The 24,001-nt window shown below is 42.3% G+C and overlaps 2 protein-coding genes across 2 annotated transcripts in view; one reads left to right on the plus strand and one right to left on the minus strand.

Annotated features, from left to right (window-relative positions):
* Nucleotides 1-26: 26 nt before the first annotated feature.
* NKIRAS2 (NFKB inhibitor interacting Ras like 2) lies at nucleotides 27-8,600 on the minus strand. Its single transcript, XM_044672441.1, has 4 exons — nucleotides 8,544-8,600; nucleotides 5,574-5,682; nucleotides 4,545-4,786; nucleotides 27-1,582 (listed from the first exon to the last, which is right to left on the minus strand). The coding sequence occupies exons 2-4, from the start codon at nucleotides 5,665-5,667 to the stop codon at nucleotides 1,343-1,345; spliced, it is 576 nt and encodes a 191-aa protein (XP_044528376.1). The 5' UTR covers nucleotides 5,668-5,682; nucleotides 8,544-8,600; the 3' UTR covers nucleotides 27-1,342.
* A 1,603-nt stretch (nucleotides 8,601-10,203) lies between these two features.
* DNAJC7 (DnaJ heat shock protein family (Hsp40) member C7) overlaps nucleotides 10,204-24,001 on the plus strand; it is a 34,562-nt gene continuing 20,764 nt past the window's right edge. Inside the window, exon 1 of the mRNA XM_044672091.1 lies at nucleotides 10,204-10,514. Within this exon, the coding sequence (XP_044528026.1) occupies nucleotides 10,204-10,514 (311 nt within the window). The remainder of the gene's footprint in view (nucleotides 10,515-24,001) is intronic.

Below are 24,001 nucleotides of genomic sequence, written 5' to 3' on the forward strand. Positions count from 1 at the left end.
AGAGAACAAGAAAAGGGGAGGGGGGATTTTTTTTATAATAAGCTATTGTGGCTTTATTATGTCCAACTCATCAATAAAAGAGTCTGGAGCTTCGCAGTGTATTTGTGTTAACCTCTACCCCACAAAACCCCCAGCGCTGCCTTCTGGTACATGTCTTCATGTGCGGCACGGGTGCCTGATGTTGCTGGCAGGAAGACACGGTAACAGTATAGAGTATCGCATGCATTCACCAACACATACCAAATGGATGATTAGCCAATGAAAGGCTTCTACTGACCTGCTTTGTACTACTAGGACCCATGGCAGAAGAAGGAGTGCCCTATATAGTCTTCATTATGGTGGCCCAATAGTCTACAGCCAAGGTCGCCCCAGCCCCAACAACCTATGCAAAATCCCCAAAGCCAACTGGCTATTTATAAATATAGTAGAGGGTTGGAAAACATTGGCCCCCTTGGGCATCAGTCTGATTTACTGGACAAGCACCCCTCCCTACCATAACAGATGTCTAAATAGTCAACAGGGATGGTGTGCTCCTGCCCCCTGGTGGCCACAGACATCTCTCACAGTTCTACCTTCTCTACGTTGGCCCAGCACTGGGCCACATTTAAGGGATGAAGAAAATTAAGAGGCCTGGAAAGGCAAGGAGTCTAGTTTTGACTCTCATCTCTACAGAAAAGGAGGCTGAGGCGCAGAAAGGAAATGTCACCTAGCTAGTAAGTGAAGAGTTGAGACTGGCCTCCTGGACTCCAACCAGGAGATCCCTTACACTGTATCATGACCAGACTCCCAGGGAAGAAGGAAGAGAACAAGCAGGAGAGAACTTAATGAGAAGTTTCTGTCTCCCCAGTGGCTCGAGCTCTTCTTATTAGGGAAAGGACACAAGTGAGCTGGAGACATCTCCTGAGATAGGGAGGAAATGATTTCCTACCAATATATACCAAAATACCAATATATTCCTGCTTGATTATCCTTTTCCAAGGACCATGACTTGGAGCTCCTGGGAGCCTTTTACAGGGGACCCTAGTCAACCGCTATCACCAACTCTCAAACTGGATTTCATGCTGATAGCAAGAGCAGGGGTGTGTGTGTGAGTGATGGCTGTGGAGTAACTTACACTATTTGGACCCTTCTCCAAGGAAGGAGAAACAATGGAGTGAGATGAGACTCTGGGTGTTTCCCAATGGCTTACCATTGTGGTCCTCTGCCAGACTGACTTCAGGAAGCCCATCTTACCCTGTCCCTTCATTTTCCCAATGACTTGAAACCCCAAGGAGTTGGGAGGTGAGGCAAGGTTGGGATAGGGTTAGGGCTGGGGGGTGTTGGAAAGAGAGAAGGGAAATTCTTAGCCATCCAAGGAGCCACTGCCCTTGTTTTTACGGCTGAGTGGAAAGGCCGACTTGCTCTGGGGCTGAGTCATCTTGCTGGCCAAGTAGATGAAGGGCTCAAGGAGAGAGCGGCGGTCGGCCACAGACACCTCCCATAGTTTCACCTTCTCCACCTTGGCCCAGTGCTGGGCCACATCAGGATCCACTCGACGCTGCTCCTGAAGGTCACATTTGTTGCCAAGGACCACGATGGTGACCTGGGAAAGGATTGAGGAGATGGGCAGAGTAAAGACTGTGCTCATGTAGGGGAGTATATAGCACCTGGAGTCGGGAGGAACTGGGTTCAAATTTTCCTTCAAATGCTTCACTAACTGTGGAATCATAGCTAAGCCATTTAACTTCTCTCCATCTCAGTTTCCTAATCCATAAAATGGGAATAATAATTCTACTTTAAAGGCTGTGATAGTACATGTAAAACCTTTTGCAAACCTTAAAGCACTTTACATGACTGACTATACAAACGTTAGCCATATTACCATTAAGGGATCTTATTCTAAGCAAATGTTCCAGTGAACTATGATCTCATCTCTCCCTGCATTTGCAGTCTAGATGGTCAAAATGTTTATACTAGTATTTGGAGGGAGAAGGGTGGGGAGCAAAGGACTGGAAACAAAGTAGATGTCCATCAATTGGAGAAAACATGATGATTACAGAGAAGCCTAGAAAGACTTATAGGAACTGATACAAAGAGAAGTAAGCAGAGTCAGGAAAGCCATATATACAGTGAGTACAATAATGTAAATGGCAAGAACGATAAAAATAAATGTTACAAAATTATAAAGAACAACCTTGGCAGGGCAGCTGGGTGGCTCAGTGGATTGAGAGCCAAGCCTGGAGACAGGAGATTCTGGGCTCAAATCTGGCCTCAGATGCTTCCCAGCTGTGTGACCCTAGGCAAGTCATTTACCCCCATTGCCTAGACCTTATCACTCTTCTGCCTTGGAACCAATACTCAGTATCCATTCTGAGACAGAAGGTAAGGATTAAAAAAAATAATAATAATGAGGGGAAGGGATACAAAGGGACATCTAGGGGATATACAAACAAAACATGGCAATAAAAACCAATTTCCAAAGAAAGTCTCAGTAATGAATTTGGGCTATCATTTCTTTTTCCATCTTTATCTTCACTCTAAACCTTGAGCGGCCTCAAGCAGTCCCATGTCATGTTCTACAGTCCTATTTGTCTGAGCATTTGAGACAGTTCTGAGTAACTGTTTATGGTGCCTTCCCACTGACCTTATGCTTCCCTTCCTAGTATTCCATTCTTGTTCTCTCTCCTGACTGTCAGCTAATCCCTGATAAGGTAATTATTAAGGTCCTTCATGAGGACAGCTAGAAGTTGTAGATAGAGTACTAGACCCAAGTCAGGAAGGCCTGAGTTCAAATATGGGCTCAAGCACTAGTTATGTGGCTGTGGGCAAGTCATTTAACCCTGTATGCCTTAATTTCTTCATCTGTAAAATGAGCTGGAGAAGGAAATAGCAAACCACTCTAGTATCTTTGCCATGAAAACCCTACATGGGATCACAAAGGGTTGGACACACACACACAAAAAAACAACAACAAAAGTCTCTGATATTCTCTGTTCCAGCTTAAAAATACTTATTATAGTTTTATATTTATATTTTATTTTTTTAATATTTTCAGAAAAGAATTTCAGGGAGTAGCTGGGTAGCTCGGCAGATTGAGAGTCAGGCCTAGAGATGGGAGGTCCTAGGTTCAAATCTGGCCTCAGACTTCCCAGCTGTGTGGGGGGAAAAAAAAATATATATATATATATATATACACACACATATGATATTCCCCTAGGAGCTTTTAAATCTTTAGTTTTATTTTTTTCCATATTGTTCATTTCTGTGAGTAATCTTACAAAACCAAAACCCTAAAACATAAACCCAAACAAACAAGTGATAAATCATATGCTTCCATCTGTTTTCTTATTCCCAATGTTTCTCTGGAGGTGGAGAATATTCTTTGTCCTAGGTCCTTCAGAATTGTCCTAGATCATCGTGTTGCTGATAGTAGCTAAGTCTATCATAGTTGACTGTTCCACAATATTGCTGTTACTGTGTACAGTGTTCTCCTGGTTCTGCTTATTTCATTCAACATCAGTCCATGAAGGTCTTTCCAGCAGGAGTTTTTAAATCTTAAAGAGGAGGGGCAGCTAAGTAGCCTAGTAGATAGATCTTTAGACCCAGAGACAGGAAATCCTGGCCTCAAATTGGGCCGGAGACAGTTCCTAGTTCTGGGACCCTGAGCAATCCCTTAACCCCAACTGCCTCACCCTCACCGCTTTTCTGTCTTGGAACTAATACTCAGTATCAATTCTGAGACCGAAGGTAAGGGCTTAAAAAAAAAAAAATCCTAAAGAGAAACCTGAAGAGGGAAAATCCCTAAAACAAAGCAATGAAGGCCACATGTGAAATGGCAGTCAGGTTAATGCTTTGAAGTAAGGTTTCTCCCCTCCACCCAGTGGCAAGGGGCTTTCCTTCTCCTACTCATTTTACAGATGAGGAAACTGAAACAGGGTTAAATGACTTGTCCAAGGTCATACAGCTATTAAGTGTCTGAGATAGGATTTGAACTCATGAAGCTGAGTCTTCCTGACCTTTAGCCAGGCACTCTAACGGTGCCACCTATCTGCCCTCAACAATAATAACAAAAAGTGACAAGGAGATTAATAGAGAGAACTTTGCTTGGGAAGCCTGTCCCCACTCTTCCTCCCTACAGAAGACTTGAGGGAGCGATACCCTAGGTACCTCTGCTGACCAGGTGTTGAAATTCTTTTTTTTTTTTTTTAAACCCTTACCTTCTGTCTCGGAATCAATACTGTGTATCGGTTCCAAGGCAGAAAAGTGGCAAGGGCTAGGCAATGGGGGTTAGGTGACTTGCCCAGGGTCACACAGCTGGGAAGTGTCTGAGGCCACATTTGAACCCAGGACCTCCCATCTCTAGGCCTGACTCTCAATCCACCAAGCTACCCAGCTACTCCCTGAAATTCTTTTCTGAAAACATTCAAAAAAATAAGTTTTGGCCTGTCCCTGATGAAATGGTGCTGGCCTCCTGGTGTGGGTAGCTGTTACAGAATTCCACCAATGATCACATCTCCCCCACTAATCTCTCAGAGCGTTCCCACATCAGCTCTGCCCTGCCATACCTCCTTCTTATCCTTTGATTTATCAATCTCCTTCTTCAGTAGTTCGACTCTTTGGAAGGACTCTCGGCTGTTAGTGCTATAGACGAGAACGTATCCATCGGTACAGGAGAAACAGTGCCTGGGGAGTTCTGCCCCGTCTCGTAGGCCCCGGGTATCATAGAATCGCACTTGCTCCCGAACACCTCGATCGGTCTCAATTGAACCCACATAGATATCTTCCTGGGTTTCAATCATCTCAGAACCTGGAAGGGGACAAGTTTATTATTTTTTTCTTAAGGATGATGGTTAGGAATGTTTAAAACTGTTATTTCCAGAGGGTCCAACCAGGGTCTTTCCTCAGTGTATAGAGGTGTATAGAGGAGTGAAAAAGTTGAAAAATCAGGAGTTGGGGGGCTGCTGAAGAGACTGGGGCAAGGATAAAAGGAACACTAAAATAATTTTAGTGTACTCTTAACATTAAATTAGCATGATTTCATTGGAATAGTGAACTCCCAGGTAAGGAAACTCACTCTATCAATGTACCTTCTCTACAACTCAAGATACTTGGAGGGGACAACTTGGTGGCTCAGTAGATAGAGAGCCAGGCTTGGAGACAGGAGATCCTGGATTCAAATCTGGTCTTAGACACGTCCTTAGCTGTGTGACCCTGGGCAAGTCACTTAACCTCCATTGCCTAGCCCTTACTGCTCTTCTGTCTTAGAACCATACATAATATTAAGTCTAAGATGAAAGATAAGGGTTTTCTTTTTTCTTTTTTAAGTTTTAGAGAGTTGCCCAGGCAAATGCCTTGCTAATTAAAACGTTCCTTTCTACATCATTTCTTGGACCCTGGACTCCACAGTGAGGGCTCTTCCTAATCCTGGAGGGTCAAATCCAAATGGGATGACATAGGCTAGTCTTATGTACTGACTCCGTGCAGCCACCTAGATGCAAGGAGCTGGCCTCCAGGCTTTTTATGTGTGGGGATTAGAAATATGCCTTCCCCTTCCCACTCCCATTGTTCTCTCCTTTCCAAATCCCAGCACTCACCTACTACATGGTTCCCATACAACAGCTGTTCTAGGATAGAGGTCTTTCCCACTGATGCCTGGCCACACACGACCACTTTGCAGCTCTTCCCCATGGACAGACCTCGATTCTGGAGAGGAGACAGGTTATACCGAGGTGGAGAATAGGGGAGAGAGGAGATACAAAAAGAAGGGACAACCAAAAGAGGATGTCTTTGAAACCCAAGTTCTGAATTTGACACTAATCGCTGGGGATTAGGACTCTGTAAATCATTAGGACGGTGGTTTTGTGGCCAGGATGGGGGTAGGGAGAGGAGGAGGATTTGCTGGAGATTCAGTGTGTGTGTTCAGTTTTCAAATCTCCATGACCCCATTTGGAGTTTTCTTGGCAAATGTACTGGAGTGGTTCACCACTTTCTTCTGGAGTTCATTTTACAGATAAGGGACTGAGTTAAGTGACTAGTAAAGTGACTTGCCCAGAGTCACACAGCTAAGAAATGTATAAGGCTGGGCTTATCTCAGGAAACAGTCCAGATCCTAAGCCCAGCCCTCTATTCACTATATCATTTAGCTGCTGGGGATTAGCATTCTTCAAACCATTGGGTTGATAGGTTTGTAACAGGAGTATTACAAAGACTCCCTCCTCCCCCCAAGAGATAGGTATCTCTAGGTACTAGGATATAAAAGGGATCCCCTACTAAGGCCTCGAGAGCTAAATAATTCAGCCCTCAACTTCCTTCTGACACAAGAAGAAAATGATTCCAAACTCAATTGTCTGCCTAGGTTGGGCAGATTGAGCCTATTGCCTCACATTGACTGAAGTTAAGTTTAGCCCAAGAAAGGAATGCTTTTCTTGAGAACCATTCCACCTTGCACCTCAAACCCAGCCAAACCAGTAATATAGGGCAAGAGCATTGAGAGAGGTGGGTCAATATTAGAAGCCTGGGGCAGCTAGGTGGCTCAGTGGATTGAGAGCCAGGCCTAGAGCTGGAAGATCCTGGGTTCAAATCTGGCCTCAGATGATTTCTAGCTGTGTGTCCCTGGGCGAGTTACTTAACCCCCATTGCTTAGCCCTTACCACTCTTCTGCCTTAGAACCAATACACAGGATTGGCTCTAAGGTGGAAGGGAAAGGTTTTTAAAAAAGTATGTATGGGGATGGAACAGCTGGGTAGCTCAGTGGACTGAGAGTCAGACCTAGAAGCAGGAGGACCTGGGTTCAAATTTGGCCTCAGATACTTCCTAGTTGTGTGACTCTGGGCAAGTCATTTAACCCCCACTAATGACATAATGGAATCAGACACAGACAGTATTGATTCTAAGAGGGAAGGTAAGGGTTTAAAAAAAAAAGATTAAAGAAGATATCGACGAGGAATCTAGAGACCCCAAACTTGTGGCTTGGTGAGATCTGATGAACCCCAAGTTTTAGAAATAGCTTGTAGGTGGGGTTTAAAAAAAAGATTAAAGAAGATGTCGACGTGGAATCTAGAGACCCCAAACTTGTGGCTTGGTGAGATCTGATGAACCCCAAGTTTTAGAAATAGCTTGTAGGTTGGAGACCCCCAAAGCTTGTGCTTGTTCCCTGTTCCTGTGAGAATCCACCCAGAAGGGAATCTCAGGCTAGCAGTTGCAGACAGAATAATGGACCGTAGGGTAATGCTAAATACCCTTTTGTCTTAGGTAGTCTTGCCCACAGTATCAAAGACCCTGTCCCAGGAAGACACACCTGAGCAGGGACCATCCTTTAGTATCCATTATGTAAGAAGCCCCTTCCCTTACACCCTAGCCTCCGGCTATGATTCCTTTCCCAAGCTTGATTGTAGCTCCTAGATCTTCCCAAATGGTATATAAGTTCCCCAATTTCCTTTGTTCTTTGGAGTCATCTAGTGTCACTCCCAGGGGGTCAGGGATCAGAGCGAAGCCCTGTTCAATCCTGGACTCTGCACAAGGCGCACCTTCTGCATAAGAGGCCAAGTATCCCAGTTCCCCCTTTCCCTTGATTAAAGAGTGGCTTTATGACTATTTAATAGTTCTGTGTTTTTTCTAAGTTAACAAAGACAAAGCTGAAAGGATTGGAAGGGGCTTTGAGTGTGCTGGAAGATTAGGGGGAAGGCTGGTGGTAGTATGAGTCATTTAGCTGATGAAATAAAACACAAAGGCTTAGACTTAAGAGATACCTCCAAGAAGGGAACTCTCACACTTAGCATGGAGTCCATTGACACTGAAAGAGATGAACCAGAGACAGTCCCCTCACTAAACAGAGTCCCTTAGAGAGGGCTTTAGACTGAGAGATCCTTAGAAAGGGCCTCAGATCCAGAAATAACAACTCTACTCTCTACTCCTAGAAGATTCTCAATCTAGAGAGGAAGCCTTCCCTGGCAGGGTTTTTGGACAGGGACAGAGATAGAAGGCCACCCAACCCCTCTCCACCTCCCCACATACACAGAGGAAATCCTGGACCCAGAAAAACCCCATGGAAGGAAACCTGGAACTTGGAGCAAAGAATATAACCTCCACTGAGTTTTCAAGTTCTTCACCTTAACATGAAGGGGGACTTCTAAGGTATTTTCCAGATCTAAGTAGACATAATGGAATCTTGGAACCAAAAAGACCCTTTAAAGAGGAAAACCTGGACAAAGAGACCACCTTTCCTTCTCCCCCCACCCCACCCCGCCAAAGAGGAAAACCTGGGAAAGGGAATCCCAGGGCTCCTAGGTGGCAGAATCATGAGTTTATTTGGGGACTATCTTCTTACAGCTAAACTTCGGCAGGCCACGGTCACAGAAAGGAAACCCAACTGACCCAAGGGGTGGGGGGCTTTGTCCTATTCTGAGCCTCCTATTATTGCCCAGTTGGGACAGGGGGTATAAAGGAATGGTTGATGCTATCTTTGGCCCCTTTGCTCCTGTGATCTGTGGTACTTGGATGCTGTACCCACCCTTCCACTTAGGATGCCCAGTGTACCCTGGAGCAAGCTGAGGCTACCTACTTACCGGGGTCTTCTCCTATGATCAAAATCTCTAAGTGCAGGGAGCAGCTGATGCTGACAGAGGTAACCTCCTACTTCCTTCCTTGACCTCCCAGTTATCCCCGCCCTCCTGTATCCGGTCTACTGGCAAGAAGAGCCCAGTTGAGAAAAAGGGATGCCAAGGAAGTAACACAGCTCCCTCTAGAGCCATGGGGCCAGAAATGAAGTAGGAGTTATCCAGACCAAGCTCCGATTGGGCTGCCAGCCCAAAGGTCTTTTCCCATTAGACCTGATGCTGATAATTTTTATTTTTCTAAAAGGGAAGGGAAAGGATGATCAACACATTTCTGGGACTTCTAAGGCAAAAAGGTTGAGAGTGAGAGCCTGGCAGTCTCAAGGTCAAGATATGGGGTGGAAGGTGCTGCCATTCCCTCCTAATTTAAGGCACTGTACAAGTCAATAGGATTCATTCATCCATTCGACAAAACATTTATTAAATACCTCACATATATACAAGGCATTATGCCCTGAAGAAGCTTATTATAGTCAACAGAGGGGTGGAGAACAATCTATATACACAGTATATACAAAGTAATTTCTAAGTGGAGAGTACTAGTAACTGGTGGGGATGGGGAATCAAGATAGGCTTCTTCTAGGAGGTAATGTGAGTTGAAATTTAAATCACATATTCTATGAGGATCCTGGATTTGGGAGCTAGAAGAGACACTGGATGAAAAGATCACTTAGGTCAACTTTGTCCTTTTGCCACAGAAGAAATTAAGATGCAGAAAGGAGCAGTGATTTAGCCAAGGTCACATAAGGGAATTATCCAAAGTTAATATACAATACTCATCTTTTCAAAGTATTATCAGCCATATAAATGTGGTTCATTGAACACTGAACAACTGAACTCACTCAATTAGATGTTGGACACTCCTTACTGGTTTTTTAAAAGGCCTACTATGTTTCAGGCCCTGTGATAAGTACTAGGGATCTACAGAAATGGAAAACAATTCCTGCTCTCAAGAAGCTCATAGTCTGTCCTCAAGTAACTTAAGAGTTTAGAGGCCATGGTCAGTACAAGTAGGGCACATGGCTTCATAGCTTTGCCAAGGAGAGGAGCATTTTTGTTCACTTAAATCTTGACACCACGGATGACTATTCAATGTCAGGTTGGTGTAGGTTGGGTGGGAGCAGTCGCTGGGATGGAAATTTATAGGGGGGCAAGGGTGTGAGGGCTTGGTGCTGGCTCTGTCAGCCTGACAAGTCCCCCATAAACCAAAGGTGGCACCCTCAGGTTAGTGCTGAGGTGGCACTCTCGGGCTGCCCACATGAAGGTTGCCTATAAAACAGGTCCGAGCATCATGAGGGGGAGGCCACCGCTGCGTTTGGGGATCCCGGGGTGGGGATGAAAGGTGCGAGCCGCGTTCCCCCAGCTTGGCTGGGCAGGGCTCCGAGGACCTCCCTCTCCCAGCACGCCGGCGGCCCGTCGGACTCCCCAGGCCGCTCCAGTTCCCCTTGTCTTCTGTCCCACGGGAGAAGGACGCGAGGGCGTAGCCATGGCGACGGGCCCCCCGGAACCCTGAGAACAAGCTGGGTTTCCAGGGCCAGCGCGCGGCCGCGCGGGCGACAGGCACGGAGCCTTACTCCGCGCCCTCACACACTAGTCCAAGCTGGCTCCTCCGATGAGCCGGGGCCGCCTGTGGGCCCGCACTCTAGCCACAGCAGCCAGGAGGGGACCAGCGCCGCTCTGGCAGCCAGCGCGTCCTCCCTCTGGCAGGCGAGTCCGAGAGAGCCCCTCTGGGCTCGCCTGGGCAGCTGAGGCGGCGCCGCTCGTTGCTCCGGAGCCCGGAAGTGCTCTCTACTGCCCGCCCCCCACCCGGCTCCCTGGCTCTGGCGGTAAGATGGCGGCGGCCGCGGAGTGCGATGTGGTAATGGCGGCGGCGGCGGGGACAGATCCCGAGCCAGAACTGACTGAAGATGAGGAGACCAGGAGGTAAATGGGGGTGCCGGTGGGCCCGGGGGAGGGGACGGCGGGTGGCCCCGGCTCCTGAGGGGAGGAGGCGCCGTTTCCCCCCACCCCCACCCCCCACCTCTAGGCTCGGCTGGGCCCTGTACCTACGCAGGGCTGGAGCCCCCTGGGCTGAGGGGGCGGACAGGGGATGATGATCGCAGGCGCCGTGACTGCACCGTCGCTGCTGTCCCCCAACTAGACACACCTCAGGTCTGTGTCCAGGCTCGAGGTGTTAGGAAGGAGAGGAGGAGCTGGGACTTAGAGCCCGAGCTCGGACCCACAGTCACAGCAGGGCCCCGCTGCTTTTGCTGTGTGACCTTGGGAGGGTCCCTCTGGGTTTTGGCTTCTTCTGTTAGAGGAGCAGACTCACCCACCCCACCCCCACCCACACCCCATCCCCCCACACCCAGTGCCCGTCCCCTTGCCTAACCCTCTAGCGATCCTGTGCTTCCTACACTTTCCTTCCATCCCAGCCTTGCTCATCGATATTAGATTATGCCATCTACATCCGGCCCTCTCCCCTCAGCTCCATGATTTTTTTTTTTTTTTTTTTTTTTATGGGGGGGGACTTTGATTGTTGGGGAGAATCCCTCGCTTGTCCCCACAAGGGTCCTGGGAAGATTCCTGCTGGAGGAAGCCTAGAGATCGTCCTGTTTGGGGCCCAGTTATCCCTGTAGGATCAGGCAGCTGCAGTGTGGCCTGAGGTGGCCAAGAAGGACTAGCCCAAACCACTGCAGTCAAGTAGGAGATTTTTCTGAAAAGGCCTAGATTCTTCAAACATTATATTATGGCTGCTCATTTTAGCTGCCTTTCTCCTTCTAAGGCTCCTAGGGATCTCCCCATTTTGGATGCTTCTAGGTTGTGTGGTGGAGATAAAGGATTATGGGACTCAGGTGACTCCAGCTCTGAATCCAGCCACTAGCCATAAGTATTCCCTCAATGTGACCAGTTTTAAGATTTACCCCTTCCTAAATTTTCACTCAGATCAAAGGACATTTCCAAAGTTCATATCCTGAGATTTTGTTGTGGTGGGAGACACAAGCATCTGCAAAGCAGTGTACTTCCCTCTGGGCTCAGATACCATAGTAGAAAAGGAGCCATAAAACTAGGCCTCAGTTTTTTGGTGTTGATGTAAACATTGTTGTTCTAAACTGCTGATGCGATAGAGCAAATTAAAGCCCTTCTTCAACTAAGGAATTGCAAAGTGGGAAGCAGTAGTCCTTCCTTCTAGCCATAGAGGACAGCCCAACCTTTCTTGATTAAGTATAACCAGGTTAGAGTAGGAGAGCTTGTGTTTGGAGACTTAGTGCTGAAAATGAACTGGCAATAGAGTTCCACATTTTAGGAGGTTGGCTTTGTAATCATATGAGTTGCCTCCTCTCTCAACTCACCTGTATCTCATGTATGCAGTGACTGGGGACAGCCTTTAGAAATTCCCTTTTCTTCAGTGACATGGTTAGTCAGATTCTTGGCCTTTCAGTTCTGGGTCCAGTATTAGTTCACCTGGAAACAAAATATGAAACATCCCTTGGGCTGGTTTTGTGAGACTGTGTTTGTGTACATGGATGTGCTCTGTGTATACACTGGGGACAGGTACTCCTTTGGCTCAAGGAAAAGATTTATCTTTTTCATCTTTGCCACCTGCCCCTGCTGAACTGTCACTGTCCCAGCAGGGGGCAAAAGTAAGAATTTTCTAGAGCTCTCTAGTGTCTAGGCATTGGTAGTTCTGATAGTTTTCATTTTCTTGGCCCTGTGTCTCCAAGGGAAGTTGTTTTGTGGTCTATACCTCTGGCAGTGTTCTTTTTTCCCCTGAAGAAGCTGAAATGAAAGTTTATTAGTCCAAAAGGCCAACATCCACTTCAGGATGGACCAAGATTTTATGCAGAGAAATTCTTGGTTCCTCTTACCCTAGAAGAGCTTCATCCCTATTAGGAAAGGAATCAAAGAGCTGATGCATATCTTTAAATTCAGGTGGTTCTTGTTCTCAGATTTACATTTTCCTATAGAATCCAGGTACTGTCTGAGTGATAGTACTATTTGAGTGGGCTACCAGCGAGAATTGACATCCAGTGTACCCTGAGGGTGCTCTGCTAAAGCCATATAGCTGTTGTTGGTATCTCCAGGGCTATATAGCAGATCAACCTTTATTGATCCAAGGTATTATAAGGGTAAGTTTGGGCTTTGAATTGTTCTTTATCCTTATTAGACAACAGACTTTTGTTTACATATATCTGAAAAGCAAGTGGTCATTGAAACAGCTTCCTTAACTGTAAAATGATGGGGTTGTACCTATAGGGCCTTTAAAGATCCTAATCTATTATGCTGTCTATGATCCTAAGTCAGTGAGAATTGGATTTGATTCACTAAACCAGTCACCATACTGGTGACTTCCTCTTACTTTGAACAAATAAATTGTTTAACTTCCTCAAAAGCAGGCATAAGACACTTTCATTTACCCCACAGCAAAAAAAAAATTGAACAGAAGCAGTTTCTAATATGTATACACACATATCTAAATATGTATACACATACATATTTGCATGTATTACCTGTATGTGGTACATACACACAAACACATGTGTGAGCATACATATATGTATACATACATACACCACTGTTGTCCAATTTATTGCTGTGGGATAAATAAAAGTTTCTCCTGCCCCTTTCCTAAAGGATATGTGCATTGTGTATAACTCTCCCTCAAGAATATTTATTTACAAAGAGTGTTCCCAGACTCCTGTCTATCTATATAGTAAGACTGGAATTAAAGATAAGTGAATAAGAGTAAAAGGGAACATCAGTGTTGTTTGTGGGAGGGATAGAGCTAGGAGTCCTAAATCCTGAATAGCAACAAATTATCTAAACATACCTACTTTCAAGTTCCAGAATTGCTGAAAATGATTAGAATGAAAATAGAACACAAACTGAAGGTCTTCCCCCTCTCCCTCGCCACCTCAGTTAATAGACCCATATATAGGATAAACAAGTAATTTTTGATGAATGTTGGGCCAGTTGACTGGCAGTTGCTCAGGTCCATTCCCAACCACCAGCACTCCGATTGGCTTAAAGCCCAACCCCATTGTGTGTTCTGGCCAATCAGAAACCAGTTTATTCATAGAAGGGACCGTTTTTTTAAAAGTAGATCTGAGTACTGGGCACTTGGAGAGCCAGCTAGTTTTCCTGTTCCTGGACTTTGGATTGGAGAATAATGGTCAGCTGCCCAGTGTCCCTGTTGCTTGGTGCAGGGTATCCCTGAGAGCATATTTCTCCTTTGTCCTTCTAATGTTTGGCCCCCCTCTCCAGTGCTGAATGATGTGGAAGTTACTTAGAGGTCATTCCAGGTATTCTTTTAAATTATAAGAGTCTAAACAAAAAGAGGCAGGTTCAGAGACTATAGACCTATGTAGTTTTTCCACTGGCCTTGTCATTTTCTGGATGATATCTTTTCTACCCTAACAAGGTCAAAAAAATTTTCTCTTAGCTCACAACTCTATATAGTGAGATGTCTAGCTGGCTTGCAAGGAGTAATGAATTGATATGGGATATTTGGTTTTGGTGATCTGATTCTAAAAGTTCTGGGAGTTGATTATTTCCATCTGGATGTATTACTTCTGTAACTGACAGTTTCAGTCTTAACTGTCAAAGGAGATAACTGGCCCTCCTGACCCTCAGAAAGAACATAGGGTTAAATATGTGAGGATAAAGTGAGAGACAGAGAAGACTAACTTGAAGTCTTGGGTCCATGTGCCAGCTCTGGCAGTCATCAGTTCTGACAGGTTCAGTCTTTACTGTTTCTGTCTTTCATGTCTTCCTCTTTCTCAGAAAGCGATAAACTTATATTGGATTCTGGGTGAGAGTGAGGCAGGATGTGTTTTTTTGGAATACCAGTTAATGCCTCTGGCCTATTTGGAAAGCCAGTGGTTTTTTTTTGTTTGTTTTTTGTTTTTTGTTTTTGTTTTTAGGAAAATCACTCAGAAGCAGTGGGTTTTTGCCTTCAGGTTGGCGCTAGAAAGATTTGTGGAATTCATCAAAAGATGTCTTCCCATGAATGCCATGCAGGACCATTGTACTCTGTTCTGAATCTGTGGCCTTCCTCACCTTTTCAGGATGTTCTCTTCTAATTAAAAAGGTTTAGAACGCTCATAGTTGAAGTACACCTGTCTACATACACAGAAGCACAGGGTTCTTCAGAAACTGGGGGAAGAAGCCAGTTTGCTTTTTATTGAATCAGCTGAGCTGTAGCTGTTTCCAGCAACTTGCTCTGGTTGCTTCTCCTTGCCTCAAACAGTAGAGAGTGCTGCTGCCCAGGGTGATCTGTCTGTAGCTTCTCTTGTTGCAACACCAGTTCCTTTTTCTTATGAGCCCTACTAGACTACTGCCTGAGAAAAACGACAATCACTTGATTAATTTTAGTTAGAGGTTGCTCAATGACCACTTCTTCCAAATATAAATACCATTTCTTATTGTGACTGGTCTCAAAGCACTAGGATAGTTTTCCTTTCCCTCCCCTTCCCTTTCCTCATCTCCCCAAACTCCTGTCCAGCCTGGAATTTTTGTATCATTATATATGTATATATTCAGAAATCCTCAAGGACCCAAGTCATTTAGAATCTCCAGTGACTCTTAGCACCTCCGGGTTCCCTGATTTGACTCCTAGATTTATGGAAGACCAAGAAGTTGTGTGACTTAATGGTAAAATGTAAATCCATGATATTGCCTTAGTGTAGAATCTGGATTTCTAGTCTGAACTCTACCCTCTTGTGAGGAATAGAGGTAGTGGAACATGGAACAACCTCTCCATAAAGCCTTTAGGGACAGAAGAATATGGAAGGTCATGGAATAGGAATTTTTACTTTGATATTTTAAGATCTCATAAATTTTGAAGATTTTTGTTGATCAGTAGTAGAAGTAACAGTAAATATAACTGAAAAAAAGGAACATTTAAGGTTATAAAATGATGCAGTTCCTTGAAAGAGCTGTTTATAAGAATTAGGAGTGTTTAAAACATCCCTGTTAGCAGCTAGGTGACACATTGACACTGGCCTTGGAATCAGGAATACATCTTCATGAGTTCAGATCTGGCCTTATTAGATGTGTGATCCAGAGCACTTCCCCATTTGCCTCAGTTCCTCATTTCCCAAACAAGCTGGAGAAGAAAATGGGAAGCCATTATCTTTGCCCAAAAATGAAACAAAACAAAACAAAAAACAACCCAAATAGGGTCATGAAGAGTCAGACATGACTGAAACAACTCAACAACAGTGAAATGTAACGATCCTGAGAAGCTGAGTGAAGCCTGATCTATCCCCATTCCCCTTTTTTTAGGAAGCAGCCAAGTGGCTCAGTGGATAGATGGCTAGGTCTGGAATTAGGAAGATCTGAATTTAAATATGACCTCAAGACACATCCTAGCTGTGTGAACCTGGGCAAGTCACTTAACTTCTGATTACTTGACCAAAGGATCTACTCACTAGATGCACTGGAGAAGAAAATTGCAAACTGTTCCAGTATCTGTGCCAAAACCCTCCCCAAAGGATAGCTATGTGACCATGGGGTCACAGAAGACTTGGATACAACTGAACTACTACAACAAAACACCTGTCTTTCATTATTGCCTCTCCTTTATTTGATACTATCCCTATTAAAAGACACTGATAGGGCATTTAGGTAGCCCAGTGGATAGAGAGCTGGTCCTAGAGTGGGAAGTCCTGATTTCCAATGTGGCCTCAGACACTTCCCAACTGTGTGACCATGGGCAAGTCAGTTAATTCTCATTGCCTAGCCCTTACCATTCTTCTGCCTTGGAATAGATACTTAGTATCAATTCTGAGACTGAAAGTAAAGGGTTTTTTGTTTGTTTGTTTGTTTTTTAAACTGGTTGAGTAAAGATGCATTTTATTCACTTTCTTGCTACAATTAAAAAAAAAACCTTGCCCAAGGTCACCAGATAGGAAGTGTATGAGGTTGGATTTGAACCCAGCACCTCCTACAGGCCACCTGAACCACCTACCTTCTGCCCTTGCTATGATTCTAATATTCCCTGAAAATTAAACAGCAAAAACCAAAAAGACTCAAAACCCCATGCTCTTCCTAAAGTACACTTAGGGATAAATTTTTTTCAGGCAAGCATTTTTTTCTTTGCCTCTCAAGTAGCAGCAAGGAAGATATATCAGTGATAAAGTATAAAATGACCTCAATCAGGCCTCCACATTTATTCTAATTGTAACAATTACCAATTATATCAGAAGAAATGAACTTCCTAATATATTAAAACTAATGTTTTGGAATAAAGAGGAGTATTGTCTTTCTTCTAAATATCCCAAAGAAAAAGTCAGCATATCATGGTTCCAAAAAACCCCTGAAATTGTCTGGTTATTTTTAGGGTATACCAGAGTAGAGTAAAATCTTAAATTGGAAGAGCACAAAAAGTAGAATGATGATGACTTTGGATTCTGATTCTTTTATTTATTAGCTGTGTGAACTTGGGCTCTCTGAGCCTCAGTTTCTCATCTCCAAAATGGAGATTATGAAGGTAAACATTAAGTGCCCACAATTTGCCAGGCTTTGAGCTGATTGTTTGGGATAAAAGATCAGGAAGAAGACAGCCCCTGCTCTCAAGGAGCGCAGTCTGATAGGGGAGACCACAAGCAAATATATATAAACCAGCTATATCTAGGATAAATAGGATATAATTAGGAAAAGGAAGATTTATTATTCTTTCTTGTAATAACCTCACAGAGTTATTGTGGGGAAAAAACATTGTAAAATATGAATGTAACTGTTGTGTTCAGTATCATTTCAGAGAGACTCCCCAGCAGTGTCAAGAATCCTACCAAATAAAGACTCCTGCATTAATGATAACTGATTGAAATAGCCAGATACTTCTTTAAATGGTAATAGATAAGAATAGTTGATCTATGGATTTTTTGAAATTTTTAAATTTGGAGGTATTTAAAAATATTTTGTAGAGCGTGTAATGTGAAACATGTATTTTGTGAAACAAATTAGCTTATGAATATAAATCCTATTTTGGATTTCAGCATTCGATGCTGACTTAGTTTAGGAGTTTGGGGGAAGAGACAAGAAGTTAAGACTTTCCTGACTACTTTTCCCACAGTTCAGTAGCAATTGCTCTCAAAATGTGATTCTTTGGTAAGCCTACCCTTGCCTACCAAATGTGTATTCTAGTGCAGATATTCTTTCCAGACAGCTGCTAATGGCCAGATCACCAAGGTTCTGGCTTTCTAGCTACTTCTAAGTATGGTTGTCTCTGTCTTTAGGTGTGTGTAGATGGGCTATTTTTATAATTGACTATTTCTTAGGATATAGTAGTACAAAGGACATTTCTCCAATTTCCCTTTTCAATGCATAATAAGCCCCATTTCTAACTAGCATTTAGTAATATCCCCTCAATTTCCTGGTTTTCCAGGATCCTGTGGCAGTGATTGGCTAAGCCAGGATAGTGGTGCATTGGATTGGAATGCATACTCCCATATCTCCGTTCAGAGCCTCTTCTCAAAGGAATGTGAAAAAATGTAAAAAGTGGTTATACAGACCTTAGGAACCAAGATTTGGTAAAAGATTCCTTTATTTCAGCTTACCAGTAAGCATTATTTATAAAGTCCCCATAGATAGAGACAGGAAGAAAGGAACATAAATAAAAAACAGTAGGATGTAACTATATAAATATGCAGGGGGAAACAATCAATCAATAGAAACCTGCTTATCCTAACTTGAATCTAGCTAAGCTTTTGTGTCTCTAGTAACCTCACTCTAGATGACCAACCACTGTTAGGGAAAGAATATGAAAGCCTTTGGTTTAGAGGACTGCAGCTTCCCTTGAGATTTGGCACATCAATCAGGCTTTGATTTTAGGGAGAGGAATTTCAGCAGCCAAAGTTGTTAGAGAGAAAACTAATAATTTGTAAAATCTAATGTAAGGTGTGTTGTATGGCTGCATGGTTTCATAGTTTTGGTTTGTGTATATTTTCTAAGAGTAACAGTATTTGTTCACATTCACAAAGAAAGTACATGTAATAAAAATCCTAAACGACAAACCTGCGTGTGTTTGGGAACATGTGTTCTTATAGCTGCCACAAATCAAACATGAGATAAGTTGTGGCAGTCACAAAGTATCTATCAAAACATGCTCCTATTATAGATGCTGAACCCTGCTTAAGACTTAGTGATACTAAATGATAACTTTGGCAGCCTTTGTATAAGTGTTAGCAATAGGTGAATAATTATTAATATGGGAAAGGAAACTTAGCAAAGTAAATTAGAAAACCCCATATTTTCACCACATTAAATAAAAGTGTTTTTCTAGCAAGTTGACCTTCCTTACTGCATAGATAATTTATATATAATATCTATGCATATAGTAACTGCATCAATGGTATTTGAAAGAACTTGGGACAAATCATTTAACCTCTAGGTCTCAGCTTCTTCAGTAAAATGATGGAATTGGACTAGATAATTTCAGAGGCCCCTTCCAGTTCTGAACCCCATGATCCAGTGAAATAAAACCGCCTGGGGTGAGGTATGGTTTCTTTTAAAAACAAAAAACCCAAATCAAAAACATGTTATATTGATGCCTTTGTCTTTACATCATAGGCATTTTCCATCTTACCCCCTCCAGATTGAATCTTTCCTCATGACAAAGAAAAAGAGTTAAGCAAAAACATTTAATCCAGAGATCACACCAGACAGTGTTTATGACATTCCACCCAGAGATTCCTGTTCCTCTGCCATGAAAGAGGAACTATGCTTCATTATCTTCTCCAACCACTGATTTTTCCATTGCTGAGTTCAGCTTTTAGTTATATTCATTTACATTGTTGTCATTGTTTTACTTTTTCTCTTGGTTCTGCTTATTTCACTCTTATCGGTTCATACAAGTCTTCCCCATATTTCTTTGAATTCCTCATCTATGTTGACATTGCATTTTCTTCATTGTATCATAAGAGATGAATATCAGTTTTTCATCCATCCCACAGCTTCTATTTTGTTTCCAATTTTTATTTTCACAGCATGGGTCTATAAATATTTTCATGCATATTAGTCCTTTGTTTCTGTCTTTTAATTCTTGTAGTAGAAATGCTAGTAGGTCAAAAGGCATAAGCGAGTGAGTTACTTTTAAAAAAAAAATAATTCCAAATTGAAATCCAGAACTGTTAGACCTCTTCAGAATTCCCACCAACAAGAATTCATCCATTGGTGTGCTTTTCTTCACATTCAGCCCAACCAGCATTGACTATTCCCATCTTGGTGTTTTTGCCAGTGTTCGTGGTATGAGGTGAAACCTCAGAGTTGTTTTAATTTTCATTTATAGTTGGTGTTTTGGAAAATATTTTCATGTAGTCATCTACAGTCATTTAAAAAATTTGTTCATGTCTTTTGATTTATCATTAGGGAATAGCTCCTGAGATTATACATTTGTGTCAAAGCTCTATAGTTTGGTAATCATAAGGATATTTAATGCAAAAACTTTTTGTTTTTTTGTTATTTTATGTAGTCTAAATTGTGGGGTATGATCTTTTGCTCTTCATTGGCTAAGAGGTGTCAAGGCCCCAGAAGAACCTCTCTAATGGTGCCTACCAATGTCTCCCAGTGCAAACTGATCGTCTTAGTCACAAACAGGATAGAAGCTCTGAATTAAATTATTCACTGTTGGATATTAGATTGGGAGCTGGAGGTAGATTTATTCTCAGTGTATTTTGATAATTTAAGCTTGAAGCTCAGTTTCTCTATTGTTAATCCTAGAGTAAGCACTATAACCTTGTTTCATTTTCTAACAGAAGTAATTTTATATAGTTGGGTAGGATTTTTTTTTTTAATCCCTTACCTTCTGTCCTGAAGAGTGGCAAGGGCTAGGCAATTGGGAATAGACTTGCCCAGGGTCACATAGCTAGGAAATATCTGAGGCCCTATTTGGACCCAGATCAGCCCAACTCCAGATCTGGGTGCTCTGTCCACTGTGTTAACCTAGCTGCCTCTGGGAAGATTTAAGATATAGGATGCAGGGGATAAGTAGGTGGTTCAGTAGATTGAGAGCCAAGCCCATAGTCCTGGGTTCAAATGTGGCCGCCGACACTCCTGGCTCTGTGACCCTGGGCAAGTCACAATACCCATTGCCTACTACTACTCTTCTGCCTTAGAATCAAGACAGAAGGTAAGGGTTTAAAAAAAAAAGATTTAGGATCCAGTGAAAAGAACACAGAACTGGAAATCAGCAGACCTGGCTCTGTTGCTATCTAGCTATGTAACTTTGAGGAAATCCCTGTTCCTCAGTTATCTCTTCTTTCAAATGGTATAAGGTTACCAAATACCTCCCAGAAATATTGTGCCAAATTTGCTGTCACATCCATCCAGCATTTGAAATAAGCTCTCTGATGTGGGCAAGTTACCTTTCTGAGCTTCAGTTTCTTCATCTGTAAAATGTATAAAATACTTATACCACCTTTCTTCATAGGGTTGTTGTGGGGCAAGTACATTGTAAATAAACCTTAGTGCCTAGATAAAAGTGAACTACTATGATAATCAGAGGAAATAAGAGATATGAAATCTTTTAGATTGGAAATATGGCAAACTGTAGAACATTGTTCCATGTATAGTCAAAGTGTGAACATAAAGTCAAGTTCACATAATATGTGTGTGACCATATATAGTCAAGTGCGATCAATTTTATTTAACTGTTTTTCTTTGTTGAAAGGTTCACTGGATGAAGGGAGGAGTATATCTGAAAATGATATAAAAACAGAAGACATTAATAAAACTTTAAAAATAGAATGGTTGCAAAAATTAAAGCCACTTTGAATTGGTCTGATCATTTTGAACATCAGTTTTGAACTCTGACCACATACTCTAAACCATGAAGACTCTTTAACCCAGGGATATCATTATTAGGCCCCAAAGAAATCAAAGAAGAAGGAAAATATTTATAGGAGCACTTTTTTGTTGTAACAAAGAATGGGAAACAAAGAGAGTGTTTGTTGATTGGGGAATGGCTGAAAAAATGATGATAAACAAATAAAATCAATATTATTACATCATAAGAAATGTTGAAAGACATGTTTTTAGAGAAACCTGGGAGATTTATATGAATTGATGTCAAGTGAAGCAAATAAAACCAAGAGAACAGTTTATACAGTTAACATTGTAAAGAAAAAACAACCTTTAAAGACTTGAAAAGACTTATCAATATCAACTCTAAAGGTCTGTTGAGAAAGGGTGCTGCCTATCTCCTGACAAATGGTGATTGACTCATTGCACAGAATTAGGCACATGTTTTCAGACACGTAGCAGTTGTATGAATTCATGTTGCTCGATTGTGCTTACTTGTAAGAATTATGTTTTTCATTTTTATTTGGTGGGAGAGGGTAATTCAAGGTGTAGAGAAAGTATATAGCAATAGAGTTGACCAAAAAAGGTCATTGAAACTTTTTTTTTTTAATGCACAGAAGAGAACCAAAGGAAGTACAGAAGGAACACAGATGAGGATAGCTTTGAGAGTAACATGTTGAGTTTTTACCTTTTTTCTTTTTTAATCAAGCCTGTAATAGAACATTTTCACAGAACTCTATTTCTGTTCTACTTAGTATATGGAACTTTTCTTTAGTTTTTGGTTTCCACTAAATTTAGAATTAAAAAAAGAAATACTTTCCTGGTCTCTTAAGTCATGACTTGAATGGATCTGGCCTTTGGGTAGTTCCCAGCTAGCATTGTACAGATCTTGTTACTGCTGCCATGCTGGGTTCAAAAGATGTATTCTTTTCTTGTGATGCTGGGTCAAGTTAAAGATGAATGTACATTTGGTGGGAAAATTAAAAATAAAAGTCAGACTATTTGGGGAACAACATGGAGGCCAAAAAAATAAGCACTTGGTATAAAAGTACCAAGTGCCTGTTGTATGGGCAGCTGTTAATCAACAAGGTTTCAGTGAAAACAATTCTTTTTGATGAGGCAAATGTGTGGGAATAGCTAATTATGGTCCAACTGTTGAGAGTGGGGTTAAAAACATGTTAACTTGTCACAACAGAATTCCTCTTGTTCTTTCTGCTGTGGGCTGACTCCACATTACTCGCTTTGTTCTAGAATGGAATCTACTCACCATTTACTAAAATGACATGCATTTCCCCGGGGGAGGTAAGACCAGTTCACTAGATCTTACATTTTAAAGAGGAAGGACCAGATTAGTATAGAGCATTCCCAACATAGGCTCTGCTTACTTCTCATGGGGACACCATCAGGTTTAGATTTGAGTCTTTTGCCTTATTTATCCAAGTTCTGTTTTTATGGAAACGGTATCTGGTTTAGCCAGTCTGAAGCCTTGGACAAATTGATGAACTGTTCTGAGTTCTTTCTTTGTAAAATGAGTACAACCTCACAGGATTGTTATGAAGATCAAATGAGATAATGGGTGGAAGTGTCTGGGTTTGGAACTTTAATTGTTGTCATTTGTCTCAGTTTGATACACAGTTTTGTGTTCTAGAGTCGATTCCTTCTCACCTGACTCTCCACACTACCTCACCCATAGTAGTAATCTGTGTTCTGCCTTTTATTAGACATAATGGCATTTGGACTGTATTGTTCAGTCATGTCTGACTCTTCAAAACCCCATTTGGGGTTTCCTTGACCAAGATACCTGAGTTGCCATTTCCTTCCTCTACCCTATTTGACAAATGAGGAAACTGAGGCAAACAAGGGGTAATAGACTGTTTCTAATACATTAGAAACAGTCCAATCAGGCCAAGTAATTAAAAAGAAATTTGTAGCACTAGGTAATCTGATTTCTAATTGGATGAAAGATTAGGAACTTTCCAAATTGGCAGAGGAAGAGTATATAAGTGATCCTTGAATTCAGAGTCTCCTCCTCCCTAGGTATTTGTAAACAATCAAAGGAACTTGGAAACAATAAGTGATTGATCAATATGGAGCCAACTTTCAAATAAGACTTCTGGATTGTTGGAGATATACAATTAGGAGAAAACTCCTTGCATTAATCTTAGGTTCTGACTGCTTTTCTGGCCCTTCGTTAAGGGTCTTTAAACAGCAGGTACAGGTAATCCAGTTTCACAGCCACATAGAGCTGGGTTCAAACAGTGCAATACACTTTTCTCCAGTTCCCACAATTGAACTTTTCTCACAGAATTTGAACCAGACTCATAATTGAATAGAAAGGGAACAGAGCTCCTGAATTGAGTCATAAGAAGAGTCAGTGTGGTTCACTCAATTCCTTCAATTAACCACTTGCTGTAATTAATTCCCTCAATTCCTTCAAGTGTCTGCTCCTAGTTGGGACCCTCGTTCATTTGCATATTGTGATGTTGGATACAATATCACCTACTGTACGAAGATTTAGACATGGGCCTGAATTCAGGCTTCCCTTTTCTATCACTTTTTTCATGTTAGGGTCCTTGCTACCAGAGTAAAAATGGGTAGAGGGTGATGACTTGCCAGTTGATGCCTCT

The sequence above is a fragment of the Gracilinanus agilis genome, chromosome 4 (assembly GCF_016433145.1).
Source record: "Gracilinanus agilis isolate LMUSP501 chromosome 4, AgileGrace, whole genome shotgun sequence".
NCBI classification, from domain to species: domain Eukaryota; kingdom Metazoa; phylum Chordata; class Mammalia; order Didelphimorphia; family Didelphidae; genus Gracilinanus; species Gracilinanus agilis.

Excerpts from the sequence above, each read along its gene's own strand:
- NKIRAS2 (XM_044672441.1), bottom strand. The coding sequence starts at position 5,667 with ATGGGGAAGAGCTGCAAAGTGGTCGTGTGTGGCCAGGCATCAGTGGGA. Across the intron at positions 4,787-5,573 it reads GTATGGGAACCATGTAGTAG|GTTCTGAGATGATTGAAACC; the intron begins GTGAGTGCTGGG and ends GTCCCCTTCCAG. Across the intron at positions 1,583-4,544 it reads AATCAAAGGATAAGAAGGAG|GTCACCATCGTGGTCCTTGG; the intron begins GTATGGCAGGGC and ends ATCCTTTCCCAG.